The sequence below is a fragment of the Fonsecaea erecta genome, assembly GCF_001651985.1.
Source record: "Fonsecaea erecta strain CBS 125763 chromosome Unknown Scaff9, whole genome shotgun sequence".
In the NCBI taxonomy this organism is placed as follows: domain Eukaryota; kingdom Fungi; phylum Ascomycota; class Eurotiomycetes; order Chaetothyriales; family Herpotrichiellaceae; genus Fonsecaea; species Fonsecaea erecta.
The window spans coordinates 862094-880443 of record NW_017387252.1 but is presented as its reverse complement, the minus strand read 5'-3'; the positions used below and the strand labels follow the sequence as shown (position 1 = coordinate 880443).

The 18350-nt window shown below is 52.1% G+C and overlaps 6 protein-coding genes across 6 annotated transcripts; 3 read left to right on the top strand and 3 right to left on the bottom strand.

Annotated features, from left to right (window-relative positions):
• Positions 1-674: 674 nt before the first annotated feature.
• AYL99_09537 (hypothetical protein) lies at positions 675-2634 on the top strand (the record flags this gene model as incomplete). The annotated part of the gene is made up of 2 exons (XM_018841044.1): positions 675-883; positions 933-2634. The coding sequence occupies 2 exons, from the start codon at positions 675-677 to the stop codon at positions 2632-2634; spliced, it is 1911 nt and encodes a 636-aa protein (XP_018689725.1).
• Positions 2635-4899: 2265 nt separating this feature from the next.
• On the bottom strand, positions 4900-6141 carry AYL99_09536 (uracil-DNA glycosylase; the record flags this gene model as incomplete). The annotated part of the gene is made up of 2 exons (XM_018841043.1): positions 4900-5722; positions 5780-6141. 2 exons carry the CDS (start codon positions 6139-6141, stop codon positions 4900-4902), a joined length of 1185 nt encoding a protein of 394 aa, XP_018689724.1.
• A 604-nt stretch (positions 6142-6745) lies between these two features.
• Positions 6746-10246, bottom strand: AYL99_09535 (hypothetical protein; the record flags this gene model as incomplete). Its single annotated transcript, XM_018841042.1, has 1 exon — positions 6746-10246. The coding sequence occupies one exon, from the start codon at positions 10244-10246 to the stop codon at positions 6746-6748; it is 3501 nt and encodes a 1166-aa protein (XP_018689723.1).
• Positions 10247-12325: 2079 nt separating this feature from the next.
• Positions 12326-14216, top strand: AYL99_09534 (hypothetical protein; the record flags this gene model as incomplete). The annotated part of the gene is made up of 3 exons (XM_018841041.1): positions 12326-12458; positions 12518-13523; positions 13577-14216. The coding sequence occupies 3 exons, from the start codon at positions 12326-12328 to the stop codon at positions 14214-14216; spliced, it is 1779 nt and encodes a 592-aa protein (XP_018689722.1).
• A 699-nt stretch (positions 14217-14915) lies between these two features.
• Positions 14916-16651, top strand: AYL99_09533 (protein disulfide-isomerase domain; the record flags this gene model as incomplete). The annotated part of the gene is made up of 3 exons (XM_018841040.1): positions 14916-15265; positions 15317-15695; positions 15752-16651. The coding sequence occupies 3 exons, from the start codon at positions 14916-14918 to the stop codon at positions 16649-16651; spliced, it is 1629 nt and encodes a 542-aa protein (XP_018689721.1).
• Positions 16652-17298: 647 nt separating this feature from the next.
• On the bottom strand, positions 17299-17924 carry AYL99_09532 (hypothetical protein; the record flags this gene model as incomplete). Its single annotated transcript, XM_018841039.1, has 2 exons — positions 17299-17486; positions 17576-17924. The coding sequence occupies 2 exons, from the start codon at positions 17922-17924 to the stop codon at positions 17299-17301; spliced, it is 537 nt and encodes a 178-aa protein (XP_018689720.1).
• Positions 17925-18350: the final 426 nt, after the last annotated feature.

The window sequence follows — 18350 nt, the reverse complement described above, 5'->3', positions numbered from 1 at the left end:
ATCTCATCTTCCTCCCTTGGACAAAATCATGGTGTGTGGTATTCTGCGACATAGTCCCTACCAGTCAAGCATGCACCTCACCTTACCTAAATTTGCCCCTGGAGTGTGCAGACGTCAACTCAAGTATGACATGGTTCGTGGAGACGATGCCGTCTCTGGCATGTAGCACAGCGGTCACCTGTCCGTCAAATAATCCCGATCCTTTGTGTGATCCGCATCCCCAAAGCCCCCAAGAGGATGGGTGGCAGTGCCAGAGTGTCATGGTCCCCGACTTCACCTGCTGCAGGACTTGCGACATCGCGATGATGAGATGTTGCACTGTCATAGTCTAGAGTAGATGTGAGGCGGCGAGGTCTGCAGCAATGAATACGGTGCCATGGTAAGCAGTGTTCACTGTTGTATCTTTGAAAATGTCCGTGTTCATTGTTTGCAGCCAACAGATGGGAGCTCCCAACAGCCCTAAGCCATTCTAAGGCTAGTGTCTTGGCACCTGGAAGTCGGTCTCGGCACCGAAACTCATAACAAACATCGTCGCCGATCTTGCTATGCTGCGAGAATGGAGTAGAGTCGGGCCTCCTGCTGCTGTAAGAACGGTAATGACTGCCGGTGGATAGCGATGAGCTGGCTGTTGTGCTCCAAGCGAAGAAGCTGGGGAAGAACAGTAATTTCGCCAAATGGGTGACGACAACCGCAGCGCCCTTGCGCCGGGCGACGAAGCGCCATATGACGATTCGAGGCCCGCAAAGAGGCAGCGCAACTTCATTGCCCGCCAAGCATGCGAGGCATGCCGCATGAAGAAGACCAGATGTGACGAGGACATGCCTTGTAGCCTCTGCAAAAGCCTGGGGATCGAGTGCACCTATGCAGAGCGCAAGCCTACCAAGTGAGTCACTATCCACATCCGTCGACCAGAGGCTGACTGAAAACAACAGGAATGAGATCTCGATGGGGATGATATTCAACACGCTGAGGCGAATGGAGTCGAAGATTGATCACTTGTCTGTTCCAACCTCTGCTAAGTCTGTGCATGAGCTCGACGGCAACAGAGTCGACTCCAGTCTGCCGCATACCGAAAGCCCCTACCACATGGACTCAGTTGTTTCCCATCAATCGCTTTCTTCGCCGCTGTCGAGTACGAGACAGTTGCCTCGACAGTCAAACTCCCACTTTGGAATTCTGTCATTTAGTGCTCGTCAAACGATTCATTGGCCAGGGGTGCTGCCTTTACTTCCCAGCAATCTTACTTCTGAGGTTCGCAACTTGGAAAGAAGCTATCCTACTCGGCTGGAATCAGAACGACCTTCGCTTGAGCCTGTCATCTCGGCGCAGAGTGTTATGCCCACGCTTGACTGGCTCGCCTCTCTCAGCCTGTCTTGTGTGAAAGATCTTTCGAACGCTTACTTCGACACTTTCAACCGGGTATATCCATGCATCGACCGCGACTTCTACTTTTTCAGTACTCTTGCCGTGGTGGTGCGAGAAGGGTTTGGCCAGGACATCGAGTCATGCCTCGTCCTGAATGTCATGGCGTTAGGATGCATGGGATTCAAAGCATACGAAGAAGGCGGTTTCGAGAATTCGAGTCAAGCCTCGATAACCCCACTCGTCCGACACATCATGGAAGAAGAAATCCCCGGCCTAAGCTTTTTCAACGAGGCCCGGAGACGAGTAGGCTTCTGTCTCTCCGAGCGGGACGTCCAGGCTGCCCAGTATTACCTGACGTCGGCCGTGTTCTTCGCGCAAGCCATGCGGCCGGTTGATAAATGGCTGGAGGCCGGTCGGGCGGCAGTCATCTGCACCGCCTACTGGAAATGCCCACCCGAACCCGTTGACGAGTGGCTCGCCGACATGCATGCAAGACTGTTCTGGTGTTCGCTCATGCTTGAGAGTCTGGTTGTTCAAGAGTTGGAGCTGCCGCCCAGTGGCCTGAAGGCGTGGGAAGACGACGTACCCCTCCCAAAATTTACCGTGTATCCTTATGCCAATGGCACGCGCCCGCAACATTCCGATGACTCGTTCTACCACTACCATTTCCTAGCGCAGATTGCCCACAGAATCATCCTCAATCGGATACGGGACGAGCTATTCCTCAGTAACCCCTCAACCAAAGTCGCAGAAGAGCTCCGCCACCAGCTTGAGCAATGGCGCACCAACCTTCCTCCGGCGTTACACTACCCCGGTGAACGGGAAAAGCAAAGCTTTGACTGCCCGGCCGAAGCTGTGGTTGTCGCCCTACTTCAGATGCGTTACCGGGTGTCGATTTTCCACCTAGGGCGACCATTCCTGTACAAAGCCATCCAAAATCCCACCTCAGTCAACGAGACCGAGCTGAAGTTATGTGCAGAAGCACTGGAGTATGCCATGGATTGGCACATGACATTGGATGTTTGTGTGAAAATGCGGAATTTTGCCCCTGTCAAATACTTTGCATGTGGACAATTCTTCGGACAGCTCCTCATCTTCTATGCCTTCAAAAACTCACCTGACCGACGGTTGCGAGAGAGCCTGCCGTCTGGGTACGAAGTCTGGTGCAACAAGATGCTGAGGTTCATTTACGATTTTGTCGATTCGAGTCCGACCCTTGCGAGGGATATGGAATTACTCTCCTCGCTGTATCATATTCCCAATAGATAAGTAGTGGTGTGTTACTGGGAGATCTCTTTCCGATCGTTAGTCTAATGTTGGTTTATGTCGACATCGAGCAGACCACCGAGATCCAAGAGCTCAAGTCTTGATAGTGCCGCGGGCGGCTTTAGGCCCCAAGTCGGTGCTAGAGACAGTCAATGACCTGTGCCCATCAAAGCTGCAAATGTGACATCCGATCTTTTCTTTAGCACACACGGTGCCCGCTCAAAACTGTTCACCCTCGTCTCTCTGGCGACAATAGGGATGAAGTGGCAGAGTCGTTGCATAGGCCATCCTTTCAATGTCCATCGCACTGAGAGAATATCGGTTCCATCAGAACGCTGGTCGTCCAGTGTCCGTTTCTGGTGGTCAATGGTCTTCAGGTGTTTCTAGGCTATCACTCACTTACAGTTTCTCCTGCAGCCTCCCGCGGTTCTCTTTCCTTCCATTCCCCAGCCACGCGTTCATCTCTCTGTATCCCTTTCTGGGATTTCTCCCAACCTGTCCACACGATTTGATTCAATCTTCCCCAGAGCTCGATGATCTTTTGGATACAAAAGTTCTTTTCGATGTCTCAACGCAGCTCCTGTGCCTCTCCTGTGCCATACTTAGCCGCGGCGGCTTCCGTGGACGCTGCGCCGGACTTTCAAGCACACACCTCGCTTTGCAAGTCGCGGCAGGGGTTGCATCGCTTGAGCCTGACGAGGTTCTACTGCTGCTGAAAGATTACGCCGGGTAGGTCCATTATTGGACAGAGTGCTCGACGAAAGAAGGCCATGGACCTATCCGCAACCTGAACGTTGTTCCGGGACCCGGGATTTTACTTGGTTGCGCAACCCTGGCAAAGAAGCATGGATGCTGCTGAATGTGGCGAGAACTCAAGCCCTATTTTAGAATCCTCGAGGAAAGGGCTGGCTCGCTGGCTGGCTGTAGCTGGCGTCAGTCGTGATTGAGGACGAAAACATATCGTTTAGCGTCATGGCAACGCTGCCGCTCGACACGTCACGGAATCTGATCACAGTGACCATCCTACAGAAGTCTGGAAACCTGGAATATGGCAAATCACCCTCGGGACAATAGTGGTTTTGCATTGGTCAGGTCAGACTTTCTCCCTCGAGACAGCTTGTGAAGACCGTGAGGGAAGCATTAGTCCCGGGCTTGACATGTCGGCAACCATGCGGAGGAAGCCTTTGTTCCATGCTTTTTGTCATTGTTGGTCGCTGCTTGTGATATGCTGGTCAAACTTCGAATGACAGCGAGTGGTGAGTCGTGTCGGAGCGCCTCTGTAGAGATGAGCCTCAAGGGAATAGCTATTCACCGAGCCACGTTCGTTGCCGGGCTTCTGGTTTTCCACAGTGGCCAACCTGGCTTTGTGTCGGTCCCGCTATTCCCAGCTCCTGACCCTTGCAGAGCCAGACGCTGGGAGAGGCAGCGTTACTCGGCATATGCTGAGCCCCAAAAAACGGGTGGGGGGAAGGGGTCGTGATGGCGAAGCAAGATCAAGATCCATAAGACTGACTTACCATCACACAAGGCTGAGAAATCCAAGGGGCGACGTCGACAAGCATCGCGTGTCCATCTATCTATCTAACACTCAGTACCCAGTCAAGCTATGTAATAGCGCGCCTTGATCTTGGTGTATCCCTGCATAACTCTCCATCATCTAAACTGCCCAGACGAGGTACATACACATACATACATAGCTGTATATACAGTATATCGCGGGTGCTGTTAATCAACAAGCAATTACTACCCACTTACTGCACCGTGTCAAAATCCATGACTGGCGTGCATGGTTTGTCTAGCTTCTATGACCTTCACGGTCTACAGTTTCGAGATCCATCACAGATCCCTAGTGATACGCCGCATGCATTGCCTCTGGAAATCGCAGGAGGATAAGTAAGTCCTCGTGGTGTGTGTGTGTCTGCCGTCTGCACTCTCTCGCTCTCTCTTAATGAGGCGGGCAGCGGTGAGATCAGGTCAGATCTTCAATGATTCCCATTCCAGGACGTAATAGAGATTGACTTATGTATCCAATCAACCCCGCAACGCCAGAACGCCATGCCCAACGTCTTTTTCTTTTTTTCGACAGACAGACCGGTCCTTTTAGTACTGGATTTTTTGACACCTTTCCAAACATAATCCCGTAAAAGTGAACCAGGAGAGCTCTTAAGCAAGATATGCCATGGTTCCAACCCTCACGCGCGCTCTGCAATTGCAACGGGGAGAGAAGCACCGCTGGACCAACCCCCCTCCCCTGGTCTCGTGTCTTTTTCAAGTGCTTGTCTTCTGAGCCTCGCCATTGACCTCGTCCTTGTCCTCAGCTTTGTCCCTTAAATTTGCCTTTGCTTCCGATTCCGCAATCTCCTCCAGTGCCGCGATGGCATCCTCATCATCCTCGCCTTCAAACTCTTCCTGCCGCACTATTTTCTTTCCATTGCTCTTCTCGGGCAATTCAGTGGCCGGCCCAGCGTTCTGGGGCTCTTCCTTCTGCGATGCCGTCGCCTTGATCGGTTCCTGCACGCCTGGGGCCGCGATGGGGTGCTCCGGCGCATTCAAGTCCCAATTTATAATCCCCTCCTTCCCGTAGCGTGTCTCGAGCCAGTCATTGGTCTTTCTGAAATGCCCACACGTGTAGAAGCCCCGGCTCGCACTGAGTGGGGATGGATGGACACTTTTCAACACCAGGTGGCGCGCTCCCGTAATCTTTTCACAGCGCTTCTGCGCCGGCGTGCCCCAGGCCAAGAAGACCACGCCGCGGGTTCGCAATTTGACAACGGTATCGATGACCTTCTGAGTGAACTTTTCCCAGCCATGCCCAGCATGCGAATTGGCCAGGCCCTGGCGTACGGTGAGGCAGGTGTTAAGCATGAGGACCCCTTGGTCTGCCCACGGAGTTAGTAGGCCGCCGTTCTTGGGCGGAGGCTTGAAACTGGGGTAATCATTCTTGATCGCAGTGTAGATGTTCTTCAGGGAGGGAGGCGCGGGGGTGGGTGGTCGCACGGAAAAACAGAGACCATGCGCTTGGTTGTGACCGTGGTACGGATCTTGGCCCAGGATTACAACGCGGACTTTGTGGAGCGGACAATGCCGCGACCTGGCGAGTATCGTTGTCAGTCGGCGAGCATCAGGCCACGGAGGTATGGAGGCTTACCAGCTATACACATCTTCTAGCGGTGGAAAGATCTTCTGCTTCGAATTGATTTCCTTCTGCAAGAAGCGTTTCAATTCCAGAAAGCTAGGTGTCACAATCTCCTCTTTCAACACTGCTAACCAACTCGGGTCCAGTGTATCGATCTCCAATTTGAGGAGCTTCTTCTGCTCATCAGTGAGACTTGCGACCCATTTGTCCTTGTCGAAGTTCGCGGGTTGAGGTTCGTTCGTCGCTGCGTTCGGTCCACCTGCTGAAGAGGCTTTCGGAGGACCAAAGAAGGAAGTAAGGCTGCCATTCTTCTTGGGTTTCTTTGCGTCATCGGGTGAGGAAGTGGGTGGATCTTTTCGTTTGTAGAACGACATGGTGGATGAGTGGCAATCCCGTCCTGGGACAGCTCGAGGGGAGATTGCTGAAATCAATGAAGCAAGACGATAGGACACACGAGACCTCAGCATGCACGAATGCGTGATGCTGTTATATGACCAGGAGCTGGTAAGTCGAACGTTGGATATTTGAGTACATTGGCAACAGGCAGGACGCGGCCTAAATGCCTCCGAGTGTTGCGGCGCGACTTACGGACGCGTAAACGGCAAGACTGGGGAAGACTAATTAAACCCCCACGATCTGTTCAGTCTGCTAACCGAAAGTAGCATCAGCTCTGTCATTAGAGTGGTCCCTATGATGTAAAGAATCTCTAGTCTTCATTCAAGATACAGAGTGCTGGCAGTTACTCGTGATGCCAGCTGAGAAACCTCCGTCCATAAGTATTGACTATCATAAAAGGGGCGCCAGCCACCTGTTGGCTTTGTTGTGTAAATGAAGTTATCCATCCCATTTTGGGTATATCGTCACCAACCCCCCATCGAGCTCCTCCGAGGCCATTATGAACAAAAGCAAAGGGAGAAATTGAGAATCGTCAAAATAACATTGATACACGAGCCACGTGTTGGTTGCAGGTACCAACGGCTAGTCCAGCATGATGACCTCTTGTTTTTGCGCGCTGTTGGTGTTCGCCTTGTGATTTGGAGGCATCGGTCTTCCCCCAGGACCAGTGCCTGAAGGTCGTTGGACCTTGACATTTGCCCCATTGGGGATCATACCACCAGGTGCTTGCATCTTGCCTGGGGGAGCTTTCATGGGAGCAGGAAGTCGACTGTTGGGACCATTCGGAAGGTTGGCGTTGTTTGCATTCGGGTTGCCTGGCACAGCTTTGGCTTTGTTCAGTGGCAGATTGATGGGCACTTTGCCTTCGGACGCTTTCGCCAGCTTGGCCCATTCCCATAGAAGATCATGCATAGCTTGGAGCAAAGGCTCTGGCTGGTCAGCCATGCAAGCCGCCGCTTTATCCAACGCAAGCCATTTCGATTGCCCGTCTGGACGAGTAAATATTTCCTGCTTCAGCTTCGCCCCTAACTCTGGTGTCGAATAAGCCGGCCTAGAGTATGATTGGAAGTCCTCAAGCGCTGCGCGCACAAGCCACATTGGTTTTCTCGACATATTAATGTGGTGCAGAACTTCCAGACGTGCGAGCATATGTGGTTGAGAATCGGCTTTGACATCTTTCGGCGCTTGTCCTGCCGGTGTGAAATATTGAATCGCAAAAGCTGTCGCACTCCTGACGAGGATATGCACCCGCAAGTGATCTTCTTGCCCGGGCGGATCCGTTTGCTGCTGTGTCTCGGGGTTCAGTCCATGTTTGTCCTGGAGTTTGTGGAGATAGGTTAACAGTGGGAGCGTCAAAGTCAACGAAGTGAGAAAGTCGCGTATTCTAGTGGCAAATGGGCCGCGGCTGGCGGCAATCAGTTTTGTGTATTGTGCCGCGAGGAATTGATGTGGATTCTCCCCAGCTGGGAAGAAATCAAGCTGCGGTGCTTGATTGCCGCTCGGGAATCCGATTCTGAGTTCTAGTTCGGCAGGCGCTCCTTCGTGATACGCTATCGTAAAACTGGAATTCGATATCGCATTCAATCTCAATCCTGGGAGACGATGAATCTGCTCGACTGTTGAGACGACCTTTTCAACATCCATGGCTTTGTCGACAATTTCCGGGATCGCGGCTTGTGCTATTGCAGTTGTAACTCGGATCATAACGGTCTTGTCCTCGGGGTTAAGAGAAACGCAAGCATCAAGGACAGACTGCTCGATACGTCTGAGCACCGCAGAACTTGTCTGGTAGTGATATTGAGCGACAGCCCTGACTTTGTTCGTAGACCGATCAACTCCACCAAATCGGACTTTGATCCCCTTTTGTAGAGCAGGAGGGTTGGGCGCACTGTTGGCCGTTTGCAACGCCGTGGCGGAGCCGAAAGCTGTGGGTGGTACGGGTTGCTTCGAAAAGGCTGGCCTGGCCATATCCAAATCAAATGAGATTTCGGGTAATTCATAATGCTGGTCGAAGGCAGGCAAAGGTCGTAGATCGAACTTCTCCTTCCTCTCCCTGAAGAAGTCGGCGTTGCGCTCCAAGAATATCAAACCCATTAAGTACTCCGCAAGTCGATCGAAATATGCGGAAGATAATTCTTCTTTGACCTCTATCCTCTGCTTGTGAAGAACCCTGTAACGAGTCTGATGACTCAGAGCGCCGGCAGCGACTTGTTGTAATAGCCACCAATGGTCTCCATCAGGGGCGTGTGTGATCGCCAGGGTATAGGCCATTGTCCACTGGTTCTGGCGAAACATGTTCATCCTCGACACTGGCCCTCCAAACAATGCTCTCGCCTCTGCTTGGCTAAGCTTGAAGGAACGCAGTCCTTCCCAAGAGGTGCCCAAAATACCGACAAGAACCCTACTTTCCATGATGCTGCACCTGTAATTGAGGAGTTTGGAGACAACATCATCTGCCACACCTTGGACCCGATTGACCTCATACTGAAGTCGCTCTGTCCTCTCTGTAACAGGGCTGAGAACAAGGAATCCCGTTACAGAGTCGATTTTCAGCTGGAGGTCTGAGGATCGAGAGAGTTGCATGGTCAGGAAGCACTCCTCCGGATCTTCGTAGGAAAGCGATTGTTCCAAGAAGAGTTCAACATTGGCAAACAGAGGTGTGAGGATGAGTTTGTCATAGATGTTGTCCAGGATCTGCGTTATATGCTGTGCGATCACTTGCCGGAGGATCGCTTCGAAACTAAGCAGCGCATCATTCAGGTGTAATTGTAAAGAGTCCACTCTTTTGCCTTGTCGCATCCATTTGACTTCGAGAAAAGGCGGCGAGTCCGTCTTGGTTATTTTCTGCTTCTCTCGACCACTGGCAATACCGACCTCAATCCAACTTTTCCCAAGTTGTCTCTCGGGCCAATACTGTACGACAAGGTTCCGGCGAATAAGTTCAACGCGTAGGTTGCCGGCCCATTGGTTTCGAGCCAAGTCGACCGCTTGCTTGTGGAGCTCAGCCAATTTATAAGATAGAGCCAGCTCATGCAGAAAGTCGTAACACCCTTGTAGCCCGTCTCGATCGATATTGGAATTTGCGTATAGCTCGATCTCCGAGTGTAGACTGTCGGGGATATGAGGGGATGGTTGGAAAGAAAACCGGAAATCGACCATGCGAAAGGGAGAATCTTGGCTGTCTCCTAATATGGAGACATCTAGTTCGAACTCGTTGGGTACAGTGAAAGTAGCACGTCCGTCATGAATTCGGTATCTTCGCAACTGAGGGGGCAAGTCATCCCAAAGGGCTAGTTTGACGCTCAACACCCGGTTGAGTGACTGGAGGATTCTAAGTATCTGTCTGCTGGACAAATCTTTCTGTGGTGTATAACCCAGGCGGGGCAGACTGAGCACCGTACCCCTTGACAGTACTTCAGCTGCTGTTTTGAGGTCGGGATTGGGGATCTGAAAACCTGAAGACTCCTGTTTCAGAAGGGCCATGGACCCGATGGCATTCCAATACGCTTCTCGGCGTTGCATGAGCCAGTAGTTGATTGAGATAGTCTTGCTCACTTCGTCCACGTTCTTGCTCCATTGCAGCAATACCAGAAGTTTTATGAAATCCGCCTTTTGATCATTTGAGAATTTCAGGAGCCGATCTTTCTTTTCCAAATTTGCCTTGGACTGGTTGTTGGGCAGGCCAGTAGGTAGGAGTTTTGCCTGATCAGGTGGCAGTTCGGGAACAGGCATTGAAGCCAAGTGCGTCACCAAATCGGAGAGGCCGTTCCAACATGATTGGGAAGCCCGATTTATCAGAGCGGCCATCGGCAGGTAACTGTCTTGAGAGATGAGGTGCAGGATATCGGATGGCGCTTGTTCGTGAAGGTGGGCGACATCGCTGCCCTTGTTGTCGGAGGGTTGCTGACTTGACTCAACATCTCCATTTGCACAGTTTCGCGTGTTGTCGATTGAAGGCGGCGGCGGATTTGAGGGCACCGATTCTGTTTTTAATTGCCCAGACTCGGGCGTGGAATCTGCGACGGTCTGTTGGAAGCCATTTGCAATTTGCTCCCCGTTGGCCGCGGGCCTTTCCCCGTTCATATTGAAGCGGAATCAACCATCAAGCAATGCATGGCCGGCACACCTGGGACGTGCACCCTAGACGCCAATGGAAACCCGAAATCGCAGTCACCGTTGTCTTTGTCCTTTATTTCCCACTCCCGCAGTTCAGGCGGGCTGAGCGCTGTCAGTTCGGGCGCAATCAACCGAGCCCGGTTTCGCAGGAGTTGGAATCCGCAGAGCTCTACCGGCAGCGATGTCAAAAGCTAGGTAAGTTGTGAGGGTAATCGAGCGTGGGAAAAGAGAGGCAGAATGCGCCGAGGAGCGCGAATTCGAGCGGTTGCGGTTTGGCCGTTTGCAGAGAAGCAATTTTATCGACGGTCGGCGACGGCGCACGAGGCCAGCCGGCGGTATCGAATCAGGCGCACAGGCTGACACTCTTGTGCAGCAGCTCAGGCAACTTGGTGACTGTGTCAGAAGAGGGGAACAACGGATATGTGGTTGTGTTTTCGTATGAAGGGATGACCGCGTGCAGTTGGGATGGAATGATGGGATGAATGAATGAGACCCGCGCGGAAGTCGGCTGTCAAAGCATCAGGCACAGCAAACCCGGCCAGGGCTGCAACCTAAGCCGGTGCCAGCCAGTACAGCGGGTGACACGAATGCGGATTGGACAGCGTCTAGGGCGTCTAACAAGGCCGAAAAAGCAGCAGGATTGAAGTTTAGAAATAGCCTAGCCTATATTTACATCAGATACGAGATAATACGGAGTTCTAACCAAGGCTGATACCCTAGTCACATTAGGTATGTCCCTACTTAGTGACCAGTATGCCAACTCAGTTAGAGGCACTGATAGCGAGGGCACCGCATTGCGCTACCTCTCGGTAGATGCTGATTTACATCTTATTCACCTGGGCGTGCAAACAGCAAACGGAGAAAGACTCCGCGATTATGACTTGTTTTTATCGCTGTTCTCCTTCCACTTAAACATTAATTTTTCCATTCCACATCGTTACTCGTAAATCATGGGTTTAAATCTGTGACGGGACTGCGAGACACATGCAGCCAGAAGTGTCAAAGTGCACACCCTTTCGTCGAGATGTCGGCGAGCAAGTTCCAAGGGGACATCTCTGATTGGCTACTGGCTGACCTGGACACTGCGGACATGGGTGATGGTTAAGCTACTACTGTCCAGCTGTTCGCCATCCCATGGGCGCCATCCCTTGGCCGGATGCAAGTCATTGGGGAGAGGGTGCTCCTGGATGGCCTTTGGTAGGCTGCACAGCCCATGACGATGCCAAAACAACCCAAGATCACCGCCTCCTAGCCCAGCTGGTGGTAGTCAACGGATTCTCAATGGTCATGAGATAAGTCCCCCTGGTAGCAATCTGGATATGCTTTCGGACGAGTTTGAGGTGCTAGTTACGAAACAAGAGATATGGACTCAGATATCAGCTGGCTCAAAAAGAGACCAAGGGTCGATCCTGCTCGAATAAGAAGATCTGCGCATCCCTCTGATGGTGGATCTTCTCTTGAAGCATCAACCCACGGTGAAGTCTGGGGTTTCTAACACCGCAATTCTCACATTCTGCCATCTGGTCTAAGTCGACCCACAGATTTCTCTCGCGCATACTCCAAAGATAAAGTCCCCACGACCCTCCACAATGATCGATGGCTCTCTCCTCCGTTCCAATTTGTGAGATGGAGGAAGATTTGGAAATCCCAGAAGATTTGATAGTGTAGAGAAGGTGTAGTCAGATGGTGGAGTTTTGGGGGAAGACCCTTAAGGAAACATGGTGAGTCCCCTTCCGCCAATCGCCAAACCTAGAACGCCCTCGGCATGCCTACAGGCCACCTTGAACCCTCACCATCTCGACCATCAGATGCCTCAGAGACATTGTGTCGCAGCCCTTTGCTCTCGCATTTCTTATTCCCAACCATTATCTGTTCTCATCATTACAACAGGTGCCTAGCCATGATCCTGTCTCTGCTGCCGCCCGTCAGCGACCGCCTTTGTCCCGCCAGTCGTCCCATCAGTCCCAAATCAGCTTGATCTCCCCGACGCCTTCCGTGGAAGCAGATGACGAGAGGGAATCTTCGTGGGGTTATTCGGATTCCGACATGGGTGACTTCACAGAACCTGAAGCTGAGATGAGGTACGCGGACGAAGATACGAGGCCAACAAGCCAGAAAGAGCTATGGGGTTGGTACTCCTATGGTTGGGCCGCGGAGGTCTTTGTCATATGCGCAATGGGTGAGCACAACACTGGGGAACCATTTGCACTGCACATCCCTATTGACCTCATTGTACAGGATCTTTTCTACCAATTACCCTTGAAGAACTGGCCAGGGAGCGAGGAGTCCTGTTAAGAGACAAGACAACACCCTGCAGCGCAGGCTGGAAAAGCGATGATCGCATCTCGCCGAACGCAACCATCTTCGATCCCCCCAAACACCCACACAAGGAGCTTCCTGCTTGTGTCGTCTATATCTTGGGCGCCGAAATTAATACTGCGAGCTTCGCCATGTATACCTTCTCGATCAGTGTGCTGATCCAAGCTCTCCTCATCATCTCCATGTCCGCGGCGGCCGACCACGGCAGGTTTCGGAAGACATTCCTTCTCGCCTTCGCCTTTACTGGAGCGACTGCTACCGCTCTTTTCATCAGTGTTATACCCAAGATTTACTTGCTAGGAGCTCTTCTCGCCATCGTTTCAAACACCTGTTTTGGGGCGTCGTTTGTGTTGCTGAATTCTTTCCTGCCTTTGCTAGTAAGACATCACCCGTCTATCGAGCGTGACCATGAAGAAGACGGGCCAGCAGGCGACGACGACGAATACGTCGAACACGAGGACCACGTCATGACGAGTTCGACTTCAGGCCTCCTACCTCGAGACCGCCCCGACAATACCTCTCCCGCCGAAGAATCCCCTGCCGCCATCTCGCCGGCGCTGAAGTTGTCCACCAAGATCTCATCGAACGGGATTGGCATTGGATACATTGCTGGGTTGTTCGTGCAAATTATTAGTATCGGCATAGTGGCCGCAACAAAATCCACACTCCTGTCCTTGAGACTGGTCCTCCTAGTTGTGGGACTATGGTGGTTCGTGTTCAGCATCCCAGCCGCTCTATGGCTCCGACCTCGACCAGGACCACCCCTACCAACCGAGTTAACAGGACGCTATGCTTGGGTGGCCTATGTCACATATGCGTGGAAGGCACTGTTCACAACAATTGGACACGCCAGAAAGTTGAAGGACATTGTGATCTTTCTTTGCGCTTGGTTTTTAGTCAGCGACAGCATCGCGACGGTCAGCGGGTAAGTATTGAATCCTGTCACCTCTTGGAGAGCGCAATGCTAAGGAAGTACAGGACAGCCGTGCTCTTCGCCAAAACGAGTCTTGGAATGAGTACTCCAGCCCTTGGCTTGATCAACGTAATTGCAACGATGGCAGGCGTTATTGGTGCATTTTATTGGAGCTACATCTCTCGAATTTTCAACCTTCGCGCGTCGAGGACGATTGTGGCGTGCATCTGCTTGTTTGAGATTATTCCTTTGTATGGGCTCCTGGGATTCATTCCTGCCATCAAACGATACGGCGTTTTTGGTTTGCAGCAGCCATGGGAGATGTACCCTCTGGGGGCAATCTACGGGTTCGTTCTTGGCGGGTTGTCGTCGTATTGTCGAGCATTCTTTGGCGAATTGATCCCACCTGGGTTCGAGGCAGCATTTTACGCCCTATATGCGATCACGGACAAAGGGTCCAGCATATTTGGTCCCGCCATCGTTGGAGCCATTACGGGTCGGTATGGGGAGATACGGCCTGCGTTTATCTTTTTAGCGGTACTCATCTTCCTGCCGCTGCCGTTGATGTTGTTGGTTGATGTTGATCGCGGCAAGGCTGAAGCGTATCAAATGGCGTTGGAGCTTGAAGGGCGCCGCAAAGCAGGAGACGAAGATACAAGATACAGGACGATACCTACCATAGTGCTCTCGGAAGAGGAGGATTGACCTTGGGCTGATTCTAAAAGAGAGGCTGGAGGAAGTGGTGATCTGTGGCTGGGTACCCGGGTTCCTTACCGAATACTCATCATTGCTTAGAAATACCAAGCGGGAGAGTCCTCGCTACAGTTTTGCCTACTGAGAGATGCTCAAGCACCCTAAAAGGCGAGGAAGCCCATATTAGCGGACTCGCCGCGCCTTTCGAAACAGTTCCATTTGAGATCAACACCCATTCTGGTAATGGAATCGGCAGGGGATTTGGCGTTCTCAAAGGGGTATGCTCGAGAGACACCCATCCCCACAGTGAGGAGGAGGCGAGCAGGACCCCTGAATGTGAGTTCCGCGTTTCAGGGCCAACGAGTCGGCGCGGAAAGGGGCTGCAGCTGAACCCTGAATGGGGGGCGAGGGCGCGTTGCCCGTGTGTGTGGAGTTGCTGGTGGCCCCCCCAAAAAAGTAGTTGACACCTCTCCTCAATGAGGTGACGGCGGCAAACCGCTATTAAAATACTTCATAGTTACCTGCTGGTGTTCACTTTACCAGAAACCTGAGCCTCACTAGCCTCAAGAATAAAGGGTTCAGTGTCCCCTAAACTTCTCGAAAACCTTACACCTGAATCACTATCCGATCTTTCCATTCCTTTGTGTCCCTCGAAACATCTGCGATCGCTCTTTTCCCCACTGTACACTCGGTTCTAATAGTCGTTCCATCATGCGATCCATCGCATCTCTGGCTGCGATCAGCCTTGCCTTAGCTGGCCTCTCCTCCGCCAGCGACGTCCATGACCTAAAGACAGACAACTTCAAAGACTTCATCTCCCAACATGATCTGGTACTAGCAGAGTTCTTTGCCCCGTGGTGTGGCCACTGCAAAGCTCTGGCACCGGAGTACGAGGAGGCCGCAGCCACACTGAAGGAGAAAAACATCCCCTTGGTCAAGGTCGACTGTACTGCTGAGGGTGATCTGTGTAAGGACTATGGTGTCGAGGGCTATCCTACCGTCAAGGTCTTCCGAGGCCTCGACAACATCAAGCCATACCCTGGCGCAAGAAAGGCTCCTGCGTAAGTCACAACTCAACGCCGCCAATGATGTTTGCGACTAATGTTGAACAGCATCGTCTCATACATGACCAAGCAGCAACTGCCTGCTGTCTCACTGCTTACCCCTGATACTCTGGACGAGTTTAAGACGACGGACAAAGTCGTCGTGGTAGCATACATCTCAGCCGACGACAAAGCATCTAACCAGACCTTCACCTCTCTCGCCGAGTCGTTACGGGATGAATACATTTTCGGTGCCTCCAGTGATGCCGCACTTGCCAAGGCAGAGGGTGTGAAGCAACCTGCTGTTGTGCTGTACAAAGAATTCGACGAGGGCAAGAACACATTCACAGAGTCATTTGACGAGGAGGCTATTTCGAAGTTCATCAAGACCGCCTCGACTCCGCTGGTCGGTGAAGTCGGCCCAGAAACCTATGCTGGTTACATGGGTGTATGTATTCCCTTGGCAACCAGTCACAAAAGTTTTGATATTAATGTCTTTGACAGGCTGGAATTCCACTCGCCTACATTTTTGCTGAAACCCCGGAAGAACGATCCTCTTTGGCAGACACTCTCAGACCCGTCGCTGAGAAATATAAAGGCGTCATTAACTTCGCAACCATCGATGCCAAGGCATTTGGCGCTCACGCTGGTAACTTGAACCTGCCTACTGACAAATTCCCTTCCTTCGCCATCCAAGAGACAGTGAAGAATGAGAAATATCCCTTTGCCGGCAACGACCTTACTGAGAAACAAATTGGTGCTTTCGTCAAGGATTATGTCAACGGGAAGCTCGAGCCAAGCATCAAATCAGAGCCTATCCCAGAGAAACAGGAAGGACCTGTCGCTGTGGTTGTCGCTCACTCCTACAAGGACATCGTCCTCGACGACTCCAAAGACGTGCTGATCGAGTTCTACGCTCCTTGGTGTGGACACTGCAAAGCTCTCGCTCCAACATATGAGAAGCTCGCGGAGCTCTACACCTCCGGCGATCTGTCCTCTAAGGTCACCGTGGCCAAGATCGACGCTACCCTCAACGATGTTCCGGACGAGATCGCTGGCTTCCCCACCATCAAGCTATACCCTGCTGGCGCCAAGGACTCTCCTGTCGAATATTCAGGCTCTCGCACCATGGAGGACCTTGCTGCCTTCATCCGCGACAATGGCAAGCACGGCGTTGATGGTATTGCCCTCTCCAAGGACGAGGATGTCGAGATGGAAGATGTTTCATCTGCTGCCAGTGACACCATGGCCAAGGCTGCTCCTGCGGCAACCACGGTGGCCGAAGAGGTCTCCTCGGGCGCAGCTGGTGCTGTCAAGAGTGTAGTCAGTGAAGCTGCGGAGGCGGCTAAGACGATGCTCGCAGATACCGATGAAGGTGGCGTCCAAGAGCACGATGAACTGTAAACTACTTGATGCTTTTCGCATCCCTCTGGCGCATATTTCGTCATCGCCTGCGAGGGGTGAATGGAGTTTTGACCTTTCCGAACTACTATTTATTTTCCGTGTATTGCCCCGAGGAGAATCTGCACTTTCGGGTACGGCCAGGTCAGGAAGATTCACGCCAACGAACCAGTGTACTGGAACTTCTCGACCGAGGAGGGAATGGGACGGCATCCCAAACGGGATGCGAAAGATGGAATTCGCCGGCATTCGCGAGATCCAAATGAGAAACGAATGTCGAGTGATCTTCTATGAAGGTCCGGAAGGAAACGACTTGAACCAGTCTTCAAGGATACCAGCGAAGATGACCTAGATCTTGACCCTGTGATGGATGAGGTACGTCAGGAACAGGGAAGAATTGCTCACGTCCTGGATTCGGTCAATAGTCATGAGCATATGCAGTCAGGTAGAATGAGAATTGAGCAAGAACGGAAATATTGGTTGCAAACATCTCAGGACGCCGTCAGTGCCCCATTGATATCGCAGGGACCATTCCCACATCATCAGGCAGATAATTTTCAAGGAACTCTTCCACGCTTTTCATCTTCCGTACGAGAGCGAAAATATGCCTGGGCCAGCAACGACATTTCCACGTCGACTTGAGCCAGCCTCTACTCTAGACCGTGTATCTCGTGCTGTAAGGGCGACACAATCCTTCGCAACAATGCTTTCCACTTGCACGAGGCTGAGATATCTCCGAGGGTACCGCCTTGTTTCAAGGTGCGGTTCAATCCCACCAAGGGCTCGTCGTCGGAGCGCATCAAGGCCAAAATACAATAGCGACATGCGCTGCTGAGATCTTGCAATCATAGCGGACCAAGGACTGGGAGTAGAACATCAGTATTTTTTTCTCTCGGCTTTCAACTCCCCTCTGTGGACCTGCCTTACCTGTGGGATCGCGATAAATCCAGTCACCGCCCGTGATGCCACCGCCCTGTCTGCGGTACATGGCCTCGACGTCTTCCTTGTGCCGGCACAGATACGCCTTGAACTCTTCGGGGCTCATCGTCTTGGCCTTGTCCATCAGGCTGTTGAAAGCCGTCTGCTCCTCGTTCGACGTCGTCCTCATCGGGTCCGGTTGGCCGTGACCATCCGGTTTGACCAGCGGTGCCGTGGATATCATCGAGGCGGCATCGGAGAGGAGCTCGACTTTGGTGGTAGCGGCCGACTTTCTGCGGAAGATCTTGGAGATCAAGGTTTGTTCGGTCTTGATGAGTTCGGGCGCGTTGGGGGACATGGCTATACAACACTTTATTCGGGCAATGAAGTGGTACAATAAATAAGTATATGGCGGGTTTCAGCTGTTCAGTGAGTGGATCCGGTGTGAAAGAGGATCGTATGTTCTAATTTCTCTTGTTGTTATCTGCAAACAGGCTGTGAAAAGCATGGAGCGCTTCGCTTATAAGTACTACATACTGTGTCGCAATTCATCGTATTCGCCTGATGACCCAAGCTGGGGAGAGGGCAATGATCCCCACTCCATGTGGGTGAGAGATATAATTGATTGGTACCGAGTTCGTTTAGAGAAAGCAAGCGAGAAGGAGATATGGTTAAAAATAGAGGGTAGATCTGCTGTATCACTGTCACTGCTTGTCACTGTTGGAGTCGATCTGCACCCTCGATTGTATCCTCCCCCAGTGCCGCATTACCCTGCTTCATCCAA